The 12263-nt window shown below is 43.3% G+C and overlaps 1 protein-coding gene across 2 annotated transcripts in view; it reads right to left on the minus strand.

Annotated features, from left to right (window-relative positions):
• Window positions 1-551: 551 nt before the first annotated feature.
• The window catches only part of MSRB3 (methionine sulfoxide reductase B3), a 162813-nt gene continuing 151101 nt past the window's right edge, over window positions 552-12263 (minus strand). For both annotated transcript variants that reach the window (XM_044226769.1, XM_044226770.1), the window contains one exon: window positions 552-3769. In XM_044226769.1, the coding sequence (XP_044082704.1) occupies window positions 3599-3769 (171 nt within the window). In that variant the 3' untranslated portion in view covers window positions 552-3598. The remainder of the gene's footprint in view (window positions 3770-12263) is intronic.

Genomic DNA, 12263 nt, shown 5'->3' on the forward strand with positions numbered 1-12263 from the left:
AAAACATTAAAATGAAAGATTTCAACAACCAATAATACTACGCTGAAACTCCTCTGTACAGATGACTCTTAAAGGGGATTTCATCCGTGAGCGGCAGGGAATGCCTACCTTATTTCCCTGGAGACCAAACCTTGACAACCATAGAAGTTTCCCAGCACATTATTTAACAGAAGCCGAAGGAATCAGCATGGTATCATTCCTACATTTTTGTCCACAGAGCTATCATCACACTGGAGCTCCCCAAAGTCCGTATTTGAAGCCCCCAAAGGTACAGAAGCTACTGAGGATTGTGCAGAGGAGAAAGGTGAGTAATGCCATTCCTCCTATCTTTCAGATCCCTGGAGGCCTTTCCTGGGGCCTGGGCGTTGGAGAATCTGACATGACCCTTTGATTAGAGTCCCTCCATGCAAAGGCCACATCAGATAAAAAGCCCTTTATGTAAAATACACACATATCAGCTGGGAGGAGGCCAACAGCTCTGTCTACGGCAAACTCCGACGACGGATGGTCCGTCTATCTGTGCTAAAAATAACCAGGAATCAGAGAAGAGAGCATTTTTATAAAGAAATTTTATTGCATAATTTCTGTATACAATAAACATAGGAAAAGGGTTCTTTCAATGAAAACCTCATACATTTTTCAAAAGTTTTGAATTGTTTGGAGAAAAATTAGTACAAAGCTATCTAAGACAAAAATATCTGACCTCAGAACAAGTAATAATCCCTTTCATAACACTCCACATTTAAAACAAGGCATTTCAATTCGATTAACATGGAGAGGATTTTAGATTGCTATGTCATTTGCATTAAGTATTTAAATGCATCTAAGAAGTGAAGAGTTTAAACATATAGAAATGTTCTCTAATGTAATATATACTGCTGCTTTCTTCAGATCCATTCTGCATGATTATATGGATGTCCTTTTTACCACCAGCAGAGACCTGCTTCTCCTAATGGTACAGTAAGGGCTGAGTGCAGAGAGGGAAAGTCCTGTGCATTTCCTATGTTAAATGGCACAACTCCCACAGATCACATACACCTTGCCATATTGACGCAGTTCATTGCGCTCCGTATCCTGCAAAAATAAATCTAGTGCTCGACAGCTGACATTATTGCTCACCAACGTTTTAGTAATATATTTCTTTAACATAAGACAGAAATATACTGAAAGTTGATACCACTTAAACTCAAAAGCAATCTGGAATTAAACCACATGCATATACCCCACATTTTTTTGTTTTTTGGTTTTTCTTTTTTTTTTTTTTCAATGGATGTTGCATTTTCCCTAAAGTTGATGATGGAAAACGTGGTAGGAGAAAAGACGGCTTTCTTTGGAACAAAGATAAGGATTAGAAAAGGAGTTTTTAGAGGGTAATGTTAAGCCTGATAATAAAAACGAGAGAACAATGAGAGTCCAGAATCTCTGGGGAAGGGGAAGAAGCCCCCCATTTATCTTTCTTGTCTACCTCGACCCGGTGGCTCGTGTCCAGCAGAAACCTGGGGCAGGCTACTATATGTAGCTGGAGCAATGGGAGAAGTGCTATGTGGCCCAAGGGACAGATGTCCACTGTGGCAGGGAAGTCCAGGGAGACTCTCTTCTTTAGCCAATCCCACATGGGATCCTTGGGTCTCTGGGAAATGATGGGGCTCCTCTGTGAGGCTGGGACAGGCCGCTAGGATGGTCTGACGGCTGTGGCTTCCACGGTCTTAAATCTTACATCTCAATTCAAGAAGGACGCCAGGACCTGAGGTGAAACAGCTGGGGGCCGAAGAAGGAAGAACAAGACTCATCTGTCATGGTGAAGCTAGAGTATACGTGACAAGGAAGTCACCAGAGTATCAGGCAGGCCCTCGCCAGGGAGCACAGGTAGACACGTGGAAGAATGTGGCCATGACCACACTGCCACTTGGATTTGTCACTTTTCATTTTAACTTCTCATTGTTTTCTCATTGTAAAACTGTCAAGTGTCCCTCTTTCTTATTTTTGCCTTGGTGCTTACAAGGTAGGATGTCAGTTTCCATAAGCTTTCAAAGATTTACAAAAGTAATATTAAAAAAAAAAAAAACCTACATTGCAGGATTAGCGTTTGTGGCTACGAACACAGTATCTATGCATCATAAACTATACCCTCAAACCTGGCTATGGCAATATCATCTTAAATCATCACTGTTCATGCCTGTGGAAATCTTATCACGCACAACGACATCCATTCTGGTAAGCGTTACACAGCAACAGAGCAGAGCTTCTCAGAGTAAAACCAGCCATATTGCTACAAAGAAAAACTTCTGGCTCTTGGCCCGACTGTTTCCATACCAATCAGCTTGGCTAACCTCTCTCTGCTTCTTTCCATTTCAAATGCTTGGGCTTCAGCCTTTGAGGCAGTTAGAAACCAGATCAGTTTAATTTTACGACACCGATCTTAATGGTACAGCAATACAGTAAATTTACCCTGAGAGTGTCAATTATTTTACAAATAATCTAAGTCCTGGTTTTTAAACGAAGAGTAGGCATGGAGAGGCTAAATGGTTTATCCCCTTGTCACACAGCAGGGTGGGACTTGAGCTCCTGGTTCTTTCTATTTTAACCCCTCCCACCCCTGCATCCTTCCAGAAGTCACCCAAGCTACTGTGCACAAGATCCCCAGCTTTGGACTCTGTTACTTGGAGTCTGTCGGCTTCTCTGCTCAGCCCTGGGTATTTCAATACCCAGGACTTCTCTTTGGTCCTCTCTGCTCTCTCTTACTTCTGCTGCCTTGATGAGGTGTGTTGTCCCAGTATTTTATTTTACACAGTGGGATTTACCAAAATGCCCTCCCAGCTGCAGCTGGTGCTAGGTGTGGGGGGACGGACTTCAAAAAGGCCATGTTAGGTGCTCTCTGCGCGGCCTTGGGGCAAAACGGGGCTCGGCACTTTACCGTTGTCTTACATTCCAATGTTTTCAATGGAAAATAAAATAAAATAAAGGCCTCACCGTGAGGTAATGTTTACTTCTCCACCACAACACTCACTGTAACTCTCTGCACCCCCCCCCTCAGATCTGGCAACGATTTAACATAAGGAAAGACTTTAGACCTTCACACCCTTTTAGTGAGAATAAACGACCTTAGCTCAAACTTTCCAGAGCTGAGCAGTCTCCTCAGGCATCCGTCCGCCCTGTCTCAGGTAGGCCTGCCCAAATGCCGCCAGGCCACGTGTCTTGCAGGCCTGCGCCCCGAGCTGGGGGCTCTGCTCTCACCGCCGCGGAAGGGATCTCTGGTGGGAACCCCGAGCACCCTCCGTCTCCTAAGCCAGGGGGGAGAAATCGCAAAAGCAGCTGTGTGCTCAAAGAAAACAATGCCAACTGGTACTCAGGGGGCCTGGGAAAGTGATCCACCACGCCCTCTCCACTCGCTGAAGGGATAAAGGGTTCCCGATCTAGTCAATAGCAAAATACATGGACGGGTGGGGCCTCTGTCTAAGCCAAAGAAGAAAAATATCGATAGCACAAAACTGCCCTTCTATTTCTTGAAAAAATAGATCTAAGATAGACAATTCGGAGTATTTGCTGTTTTTCACAAGCTGTGCGTTAAGTACACTTGTTTGTCTGGCTCTCCGGGACCCTACAGCTCGGCTCTGTCCCCCACGGGGAGTGGGGGGGTCGCTCCACTGGTGCCCTCGGTGCTGCTGCTGCCCTCGGCCGGCGTGAACGACAGGGAAGCCGAGTTTATGCAATATCTCTTGCCGGTGGGACGAGGTCCGTCGTCGAAAATGTGCCCGAGGTGAGCGCCGCACTGAAAGAGAAGAGCGAAAACATAAGGGCGGCGCGTACAAAGCCAGCTTTGAGACGGGCTCATGGTCAGCCGCCGAAACGGATGACCAGCCTATAGGGAAACGATGGAAACCATCATGGGTGATTTCTCGTCCGCCTGTCAATAGCCGCAGAGATGGTTTCTGGCAGGCTCCACACCACATGCTGAGAATAAAAAAAAAAAGCTAGAACTGTGCCTAGCAGAAATCATTTAGAAGCCACTGTATTTTTTGATCTATGAAGTCTCTCAGCCAGCTGAAAAATGACTGCGGTAATTTTATGAATTGAGTTGACCCCTGATCTCCCCTTGTAAGAAACATGGCAGAAGAAAATCTCTCCCCACTGGCATGACTTTTTGGCTGTGGATGGGTGGGTTTCAGATATGCACAAGTCCACCGTAAAAGATCCTGTTTAACCGGCCATGACGGAGGTGCTGTTTGCGTTCATGGGCAGTAAAACTTAACATCAGACAAGCCCTGGATGTTCTCAGAGCCCGGCAAAGCGATGGCAGGGCTCAACAGATGCGTGGCACAGTCACCAGGACTGTAGGTGGGACAAGAAGAGTCGCTAGCCCACAGTGTCTTTTTATTCTGGCCTCCAGCAGGTGGAGCGCGGCTGGCTTCTCTACCCAAGTGAACTGCATTCCATGAGGGAAGGGATACGCTTAAATCCACACTCCTCCAGATCCAAAAAACTTGGGAAGGAGAAGAGGCCCCGAATCTGGGCAGAAGCAGAAGGAGGGATGGTTGGCTATGACGGTGTTCAAGAGAAATGCAGCCCAGAGATCGTTTCTCCAGGAAGGCTGGCTCAGAGCATAGAGTCCCACCCTGAGCCCTCCACGGCTGGGTACGACTCCAAGAGACACCAGGGTATGTCACACTGAGCTATCTTGCCCCCTTTCTGAGCAGGGACAGGAGTGAGGGAGATGGAGACATTAGTGCATCGTATTCAAACAGGCTGCGAATCCACATCATTTGTCATGTCCCAGGGAAACCAAAGCCTGGAGCAAGGGACTTCCATTCATTCATTTACCAGGTATCTAAGGAGCGCCTGCTACACACCAGGCTCTGTCTCGGGCTCTGGAGACGCAGGAAACAATCCTGGACTCATGGAGCTTACATTCTAGGGGGAGAGGCAGATAACATGCAAAGAGATCAACTGACTGTCCAGTATGGTAGATGGGGGAGGGGGAAAAAGAGGAAGAGATACGACGTGTCAGGGTTCGAAGCTGATACTGCAGGTATGATGACGAGGGGCTCTTCTCCTGGGGTGACTCTGGAATAAGAAGCCAAAGGAAGTGAAGGAGTAGCTATCAGAGGAGCATTTCAAACAGACAGGAGAGTCAAGATTTAGGGAAGAACACGAGAGAAAATGCCTACAGATGGTTTATTTTAATTTTTCTCACTGTGCTTGCTTGGTGTCCCCTTAGAAATTATGGGGGAAGAGAGTAGGAACTGACATGGGAACTGGGCTAATGAACCAAATGGAGATGATCATGCTTATTACAATGAAAAGAACTAGAATCTCAGTTTCTCTGTCCTAAGTGCTACACTCAGTTCCCAGGGGTTCTCGTGTTATTAATAAACAGCACAAATAGCAACTCTGACTATATGGCACTTCCATGTTAAAAGTGCATTCTTATTTTACTGCCAACATACTGTGTCAGCTTATTAAAGAACTAAAAATGAACCCTGAACTGATTTGATCTATTGCCTGGAAAATATGAAACAGGCCTAAAAAACAAATCTTGCTCTATTTTACCACATTCTATGCAGGTTTAGGTAATATCAAGGCTGACAGTTCAGATTGCTTTTCCTTTCTATAAACAATTGAGGCCAAATTTCAGGCATCAGCAGCTAAGATGCACCAATAAAAAAACACATGCTTACTCAATGGACACAGGAAAACACCTATTTCTTGCTGCCAAAACAGTCAGGGTGCAGGCCAACAGGAACCCGAGCTCTCGGTGACCAGTGTGTGTGCACAATTATCGATCTCACGTGCAGCTCTGGCACTTTGCTCACTTGGCATCTGAGTGGTGGGCTTTGCACATAAAAGCCTCAAATGGGTTTTCTGGTTTTGTGTTTTAATGAGAGAATACAGCTATCTGGACAAAATAAGTGACATTATCTTTCTTAATCATCTCCTGGGCATATCTAGAAAACAGTTCTGTGTTTACCTGACTCCAAAAATAAAATGCAATAAGGATACATTTGAAGCTACTTAGGAGTACTGATAGGGTCTTCATTTCCCAGATCATCTTGAACAAATCCAACTTAGAGTTAATGTAAACTGTTGAACCGAGTTGCTTATTGGGCTGCAGTTTCATCTGTAAAATCCAGAACTGGTGTTTTGCTTACATGGGAAGAAAAACACAGATTCTAGATGTCCCTAACCTGAAAGGAAAAAGGAAGGGGGACGAGGAAGAGGACACACAGTTAGAAAGAGGCAACAGAAATCGTTGGCAGAACACCTTATGGGATGCGGATGAAGCAGGGAAATCCTCAGAAAAGGAGGGAAATCCTCAGAAAAGGAGAGAGCCCCTACAAATGATAATGATAGCTTCATCGTGCTTGCCACAAGATGTTCTGGAAGATTCACCCCAGGCTCCGATAACTGAGGGAGGAGCAACATTGCAAAATGTAGCCAGGTGTGTGTTTCGGTCTGCACCACCACACACATGCTCACCCCGACGCCCGCAGAGCCGCAAAGCGGTTTGTCCACAGGAAGCCTAACCATGCAGCGCCATTTCTGCTTCCCCGCCCGCACCCCTCCCCAAGTACACCCAGTCTCCCATAAACGACTATGATCCAGTTTCTTTGAAAAGTGCACAGGCTCTGAAGGTTCCTCCCCAAGGGGAGCGCACATGGAGCCCATTCTTTCCAGCCTCTACCCCTGGCCGAAGGCTGGGATGATGAATGGAAGTTGTCAGTGATGCATTGTTTCTTTAGCCGCCTGAGAGCTCTGCCTCCCTGGCCCCGGCCAACTGGCAATGTGTTGGGCTCTCAGCACACCTGGTTGTAACTGAAACAAACTGGCTGCCCGATGAAGAAATCTCGGAGACCTGCTGTTAATGATTTATTTCAGGGTAAAATCTTTGGTGTGCCTTTTGAAAGTTGTTTGAAAATGGTTACCCATTTGTTGTATAGGAAGCTACAAGTGACAACTGGATATTCTAGCTCTCATTCCGAAAAAAGCATGAGATAATTGTTCAAAGGGACATTTTAGAGTTCCTAGAGGAATCCTTTATCATTGAAGCCTCCCACTCAGAAAATCTGGCAACTGGGGAACCTGCAGAGAACTACGAGAAAAGAGCCCCCCACCCCCGGGTTCCCAAAAAGTGACTGAACATCAAATTTAACATAATTCCTTAAAATCTGACTGCAGTTCTCAATCGTGTGCATAAGAAACACAAATAGTGCATTCAACACAGTTACATATTTCTGCACTGATGTATTTCCAACTGTCCTAGACGGTTTTCTCCCAACTATGTCTAGGATGTTTGGGGGCTTTATTATTGTCATTTTCTCTTAAGTGTTTGATCTACAAGATGAAGCAGTTTCAAAGCGAGGGCTTTAACACTTGGGCACATGGGGCAGGATGAGAAGGAGAAATGAGTTTAAGAAGAAAAGCAATTTACTTTGCCAGTAGTATCCTGTTTTCTCCCACCGTTATTGAAGACACTTGTGTGCAAGTAGGGTTCTTTTCCTCTGTGCTTGTGATATTAATCTTTTGCCAAGGAAATGATTGTGAAGTCACCAGTTTAGCATTATGATTTTTTACTGAAAGATCAAGAAAAAGAGAGATGGGCTGTGAGTCTGAACCCCTATTGTAACACATGGGTATCTTTAATCATCAGCAATATATCAGTTGTCATCTGCAAAAGATTAATAAGGTTTGGGGTTTTACCAAAATCTGCTTAACTTTTGAAAAATGCCGTGTATGGGTGGATATTTACCTTTCTGTTGATTTGGCTGCCATAGAACAAATTAATAATGATCTAAAACAACCTTAAGGGACCCTACTGTAGATTCCAGCTAGTAACAGCAACAGGCAAAAGTAGACTCCAACTCGCATAAACTCAGCAACTATCTGATGGTTTCCTTAAAGATGATTTCCAAAAGTTAAGTAATTTATTGGTCTCCCATTTGCTGCAGATGTAGAATTTTGATCTAAAGAAGGAAGAATTCCCCAAGTATTACCAGGAGGGACTTAGTTCTCTGAACTACAGCTAAAGCATGCAACTCTTACCTCTTTGCACTGAATTTAAACTCCTGACAAAGCACTGTTTAACAGGCTGGGCTTGGAGGATTAGGAAGAAGCTGTCAAACAACTATTCAGAGTAGTTCGTGAAACTGGGATAGACGCAACATTATTTTATCACTAGATGAAAAGCGTCAATAAAACTTAAAAAAAAAAAAATCTTTGTGGGACGCCTGGGTGGCTCAGTTGGTTGGGCAGCTGCCTTCGGTTCAGGTCATGATCCCAGCGTCCTGGCATCGAGTCCCACATCGGGATCCTTGCTCGGCGGGGAGCCTGCTTCTTCCTCTGCCTCTGCCTGCCACTCTGTCTGCTTGTGCTTGCTCTCTCTCCCTCTCTCCCTGATAAATAAATTAAATCTTTAAAAAAAAAAAAATCTTTGTAACTGCAAACTTAGAAAATTGCCACAGCTGGGGAGAAGATACTAAAGTGGACAGATTTAAGATAAAGACCCTCTTTTGAAGAGATAACTAGAATATAATTCCACAATTCAGCACATAGAACAGGAAAAGCAAACAAATATGGTTGCAACAAAAATCAGAAAGTAACAGGGCAGCCTATTCCCTCCACAAGTAGGAGTCCTACCAGAAGGCGTGGAAGAATCTCCACCACCCTTGCTGGTACTCTGTGCTGTTAACTTAAAAGATCAGGCCGCGTGTTGGGATTCTCAGCCAGCAATTCTTTTAGAAGGACCTGACCGCACTCTTTCTCTGAAAAGTGATGACAATACTGAATCAATCTTAACAATCTTAACTTTCTCAACAAAATCTTACTAAAGTATTATTACCTAAAGAAGTCACGGGACACATGGAAAAACTATAGGTTAGTATAAAGAGGTGGTAAGTTATCACTCCCAATAAATTTTAATTCTCACCCAAATATGAGGTCTAATTAACCACATAATATGATCTGTATCACAATTAGAAAAGAAGAAAGAAAGAAAAGGGAAAAAGGAAAGGAAAAGAAAGGAAAGGGCAGGAAAGGAAAGGAAAGAAAAAGAAGAATCCTAAATATCAGAGTAAAAATTAGGGATCAACAGGAAAAAAAAAAAAAAAAAAAAAAAAGACCAGGCATGTAGGTTGAGCCTACTGGTTTTGTCCACGGAAGCTCAGCTCATTTGTAGAAGATGGCAGTAAGAGGGTCTTCATGTGTAGATGCGGCATCTTTACTACAAGGAAAGAAGTACTCCACATAAGGTGTCCAACTGACAATGTCTATGAGATATCTACAGCATCTAACAGATTCTTCATCAGACAAACCACATTGTTGCAATTCAATCCAGAGAGAGGACAACTATCTGAATTCAAAATGGAAAAAAAAAAATTTAGAAAGATGAGAAGCAGTTCAGAGTCAAGTTTTCTATACCACTTCCCCCCAAAATGATGGGAGAAGCTATGAATCAGAGGGAGACTACATAAACTGAAAGAATGGAAGGTTAAAATAAAAGACAAACTGATCATGAAAAGTAGCATTAAGAATGAGAAACTAGGAAACAAAATACAAGTGTTTACTCTGTATGGAAACCATTAAGTCAGTTATTTTTTTCCAGTTGAGATAAAAAGGATGAGTGAGAAAATGGAAAAGAAAAAAAAAAACTCAAGAAAAATGTAGAACAAAAGGAAAATAAATGTGTGGATGAAACATGCAATAAAGAAAGAAAGGAAAGAAGGAAGGAAGGAAGGAAGGAAGGAAGGAAGGAAGGAAGGGAGGGAGGGACACCCAGCACACTTCAGTGAGTTATTACTGCTCTCGTGAGGCAGACATCCCCCGCTCTACCCACAGGGAAAAGAATCCAGGAAACACATCTTTCTTTAATGTTGGAATCTAACTATTTTCTCCATGAAACTTACTTCACAGAGGATGTATTCTTACACATGCCTTAATAGAATAAATTTCCCTCCCTCTTCTCTTCAAATTTAAGACTTTTATTTAAGAGGGAGCCACACACTTTCCAAATATGAGAAATGAAGGGGGTGAGGAAAGAAGCCAGAAGGGAGGGGTCAGTGTTGGTTCTTCCCCCAAAGGACATAAAGTTTAACAGTCCCCTAGCCCTTTGACCAAAGGGCTGAGAGCTGTTCCTTGTTTAGCTTAATATCTTTTATTAATGTTGCCTGATTTGGGCAGCTTGTAGGTTTCGTTTCTCTTTGGCCACTGTAGAACAACTTCATCTTCATAATGGTCTTTTCTTGACCACTGCTAGTATTATCTCTGTGGCTGGCACAAGGGACCAAGTTTGTTCTGTGACTTTTAAGAAATAGTCACAGAGACGTCAGAGAATAGGGCATTAACGAAAGTTATTATCTTATACCCCACTTTTTCTGTGCCTTGTTTATTTGGTTCTCATGGGACTCAGTGTTTGAAAGTGGGTTCTGAAGAAAATGGAGAGTAGCAGTCATTAACAGCCTTTCAGGCAGCTTAAAACAAAACACAACTGTTAGTCTCAAAAGAGGTTTATTAAGTACTATGTACCTAAGTTACACATTGCTATGTACCATCCTACCGGGTTACTTTTTTGTTGAATATTTTAGATTCCTGGGGAGATAATCATAATTAGTTTTTGTGGCAGTTATAAGAATATCAATTAAAAGCAATTAAATTCAAATATGAATTGAATTAAACTAAGTCATAGGACTTTTAAACTAAGTCATAGTGACTCTTTATGGCTTGTCTGTCCATCTAAGCACCCTAAAGCTCTGGAGCTTAATGCCCAAGTTCGAGTCTCAGCTCTGCTGCTTGAATCGATGTAGCTTTATACAAATATAATTGTCCTCTTTGTGTCTCCATTTTCTCAACTAAAAAATAAAAAAGAATAACAGTATATAGCTCACAAGTTTATTGTGAGCATTAACCAGGGCAGCTTTTAAAAATTGCTGGTGTTCAGGCCTTACACAGGCCAACTAAGTGAGAATCTCTGAGGGAGAGACCCAGGATTGGAAATTTCCAATGTCTCGCTCAGAGACTCATATCTGAGAGACAAGAGTGGACCAAAAGTATGATCTAGCTAAAATATGAAGTCTGCTTTTCAAGGGAGAGAGTGGTACTCATGCTTAGAAGACAGTAAACTCACCTTTAGTGAAAGAAAGAGGAAAGGAAAGAAGGAGGAAGGAAGGAAGGAAGGAAGGAAGTGGGGTGGGAAAGGGGGAGCGAGGAAGGAAGGTAAGTTAGGAAAGGGAAAGAAAACACAAATTCATCAGATGGTTGGGTTCTAACCAATCTTCCTCCCTGCTTGGTAGTAAATATGCCACCTACTCCCTAAAACTCTTGTGCCTGATGAAGGGGATTAAAGAGCAAGTAGAAGAATGTTGAGGGAGGCCCACATGGCAATCACTTTGCTATTTCAGCTGCCTGATGTGCGCCCTTTACCTCTGATATGTACAACAGACATCCCCTGACAAATTACTCCATAGTATCAATGAATTTCAGTGCCCAATACTCAGACTTGACATTTCACTTTTGCAAAGCAGATCAGAACAGGACTACCTACTCTAGACTGGAGTGTGTGGTTGCTCTTATTCTGTGTACAGAAGGTTCTGGCTATGTCTTTAAGTTTAAATACAAAATACCCAACAGTTCAAGCCTCGACATTGGCATGACAGATTAACCATCTTTGCCTCCTCAACACATGCTCATTTTCTCCCTAGAGCCAGCCCTGATTCAGTTAGAGCAGAGTGACAGGAACTAATTGGAACATCCATGGAAACGAAACAGGTCCATATACTAGAAGGAGAGAAGGCATTACGTTACCGCATATTCACACTCCAAGCTCCTAGAGCCTAATCTGAACCTCCTCTTCCCACTGCCCATTCTTCCTTTACACCCACATGGGGAAAGCCACCCCTGAGGGCTTGACTGACCATGTTGGGATCATTACAGGTGAACAACACATGCACAGAGCTGCAGGAAGAGGGGTATTCTCTAAAACATCAGATTATACACAGCCACAGAGTGAAATCTTCACATGCCTTAAGAATAACCCATTCTCCACTGTACTGAGTCAACTGAAGATGATTTTCCTGACCATTCACGCTCTCTTTTTTTTAAATAGTTTTGAAGCCAATGACTGGCATTCAGTTGGACTTACTGAACATCTGAAGACTGAGATATCGTCTTCAGATACAGAGACTTCATTGTGCTCCTCCATCCCTTTTATGATCAGTCACTTGGCCTTAGCTGCTATATTTAGCACAACCAGGAGTCCAGAAAGTGTTTGCAATGCA

Source organism: Neovison vison, chromosome 12 (genome assembly GCF_020171115.1).
Source record: "Neovison vison isolate M4711 chromosome 12, ASM_NN_V1, whole genome shotgun sequence".
Lineage (NCBI taxonomy): Eukaryota > Metazoa > Chordata > Mammalia > Carnivora > Mustelidae > Neogale > Neogale vison.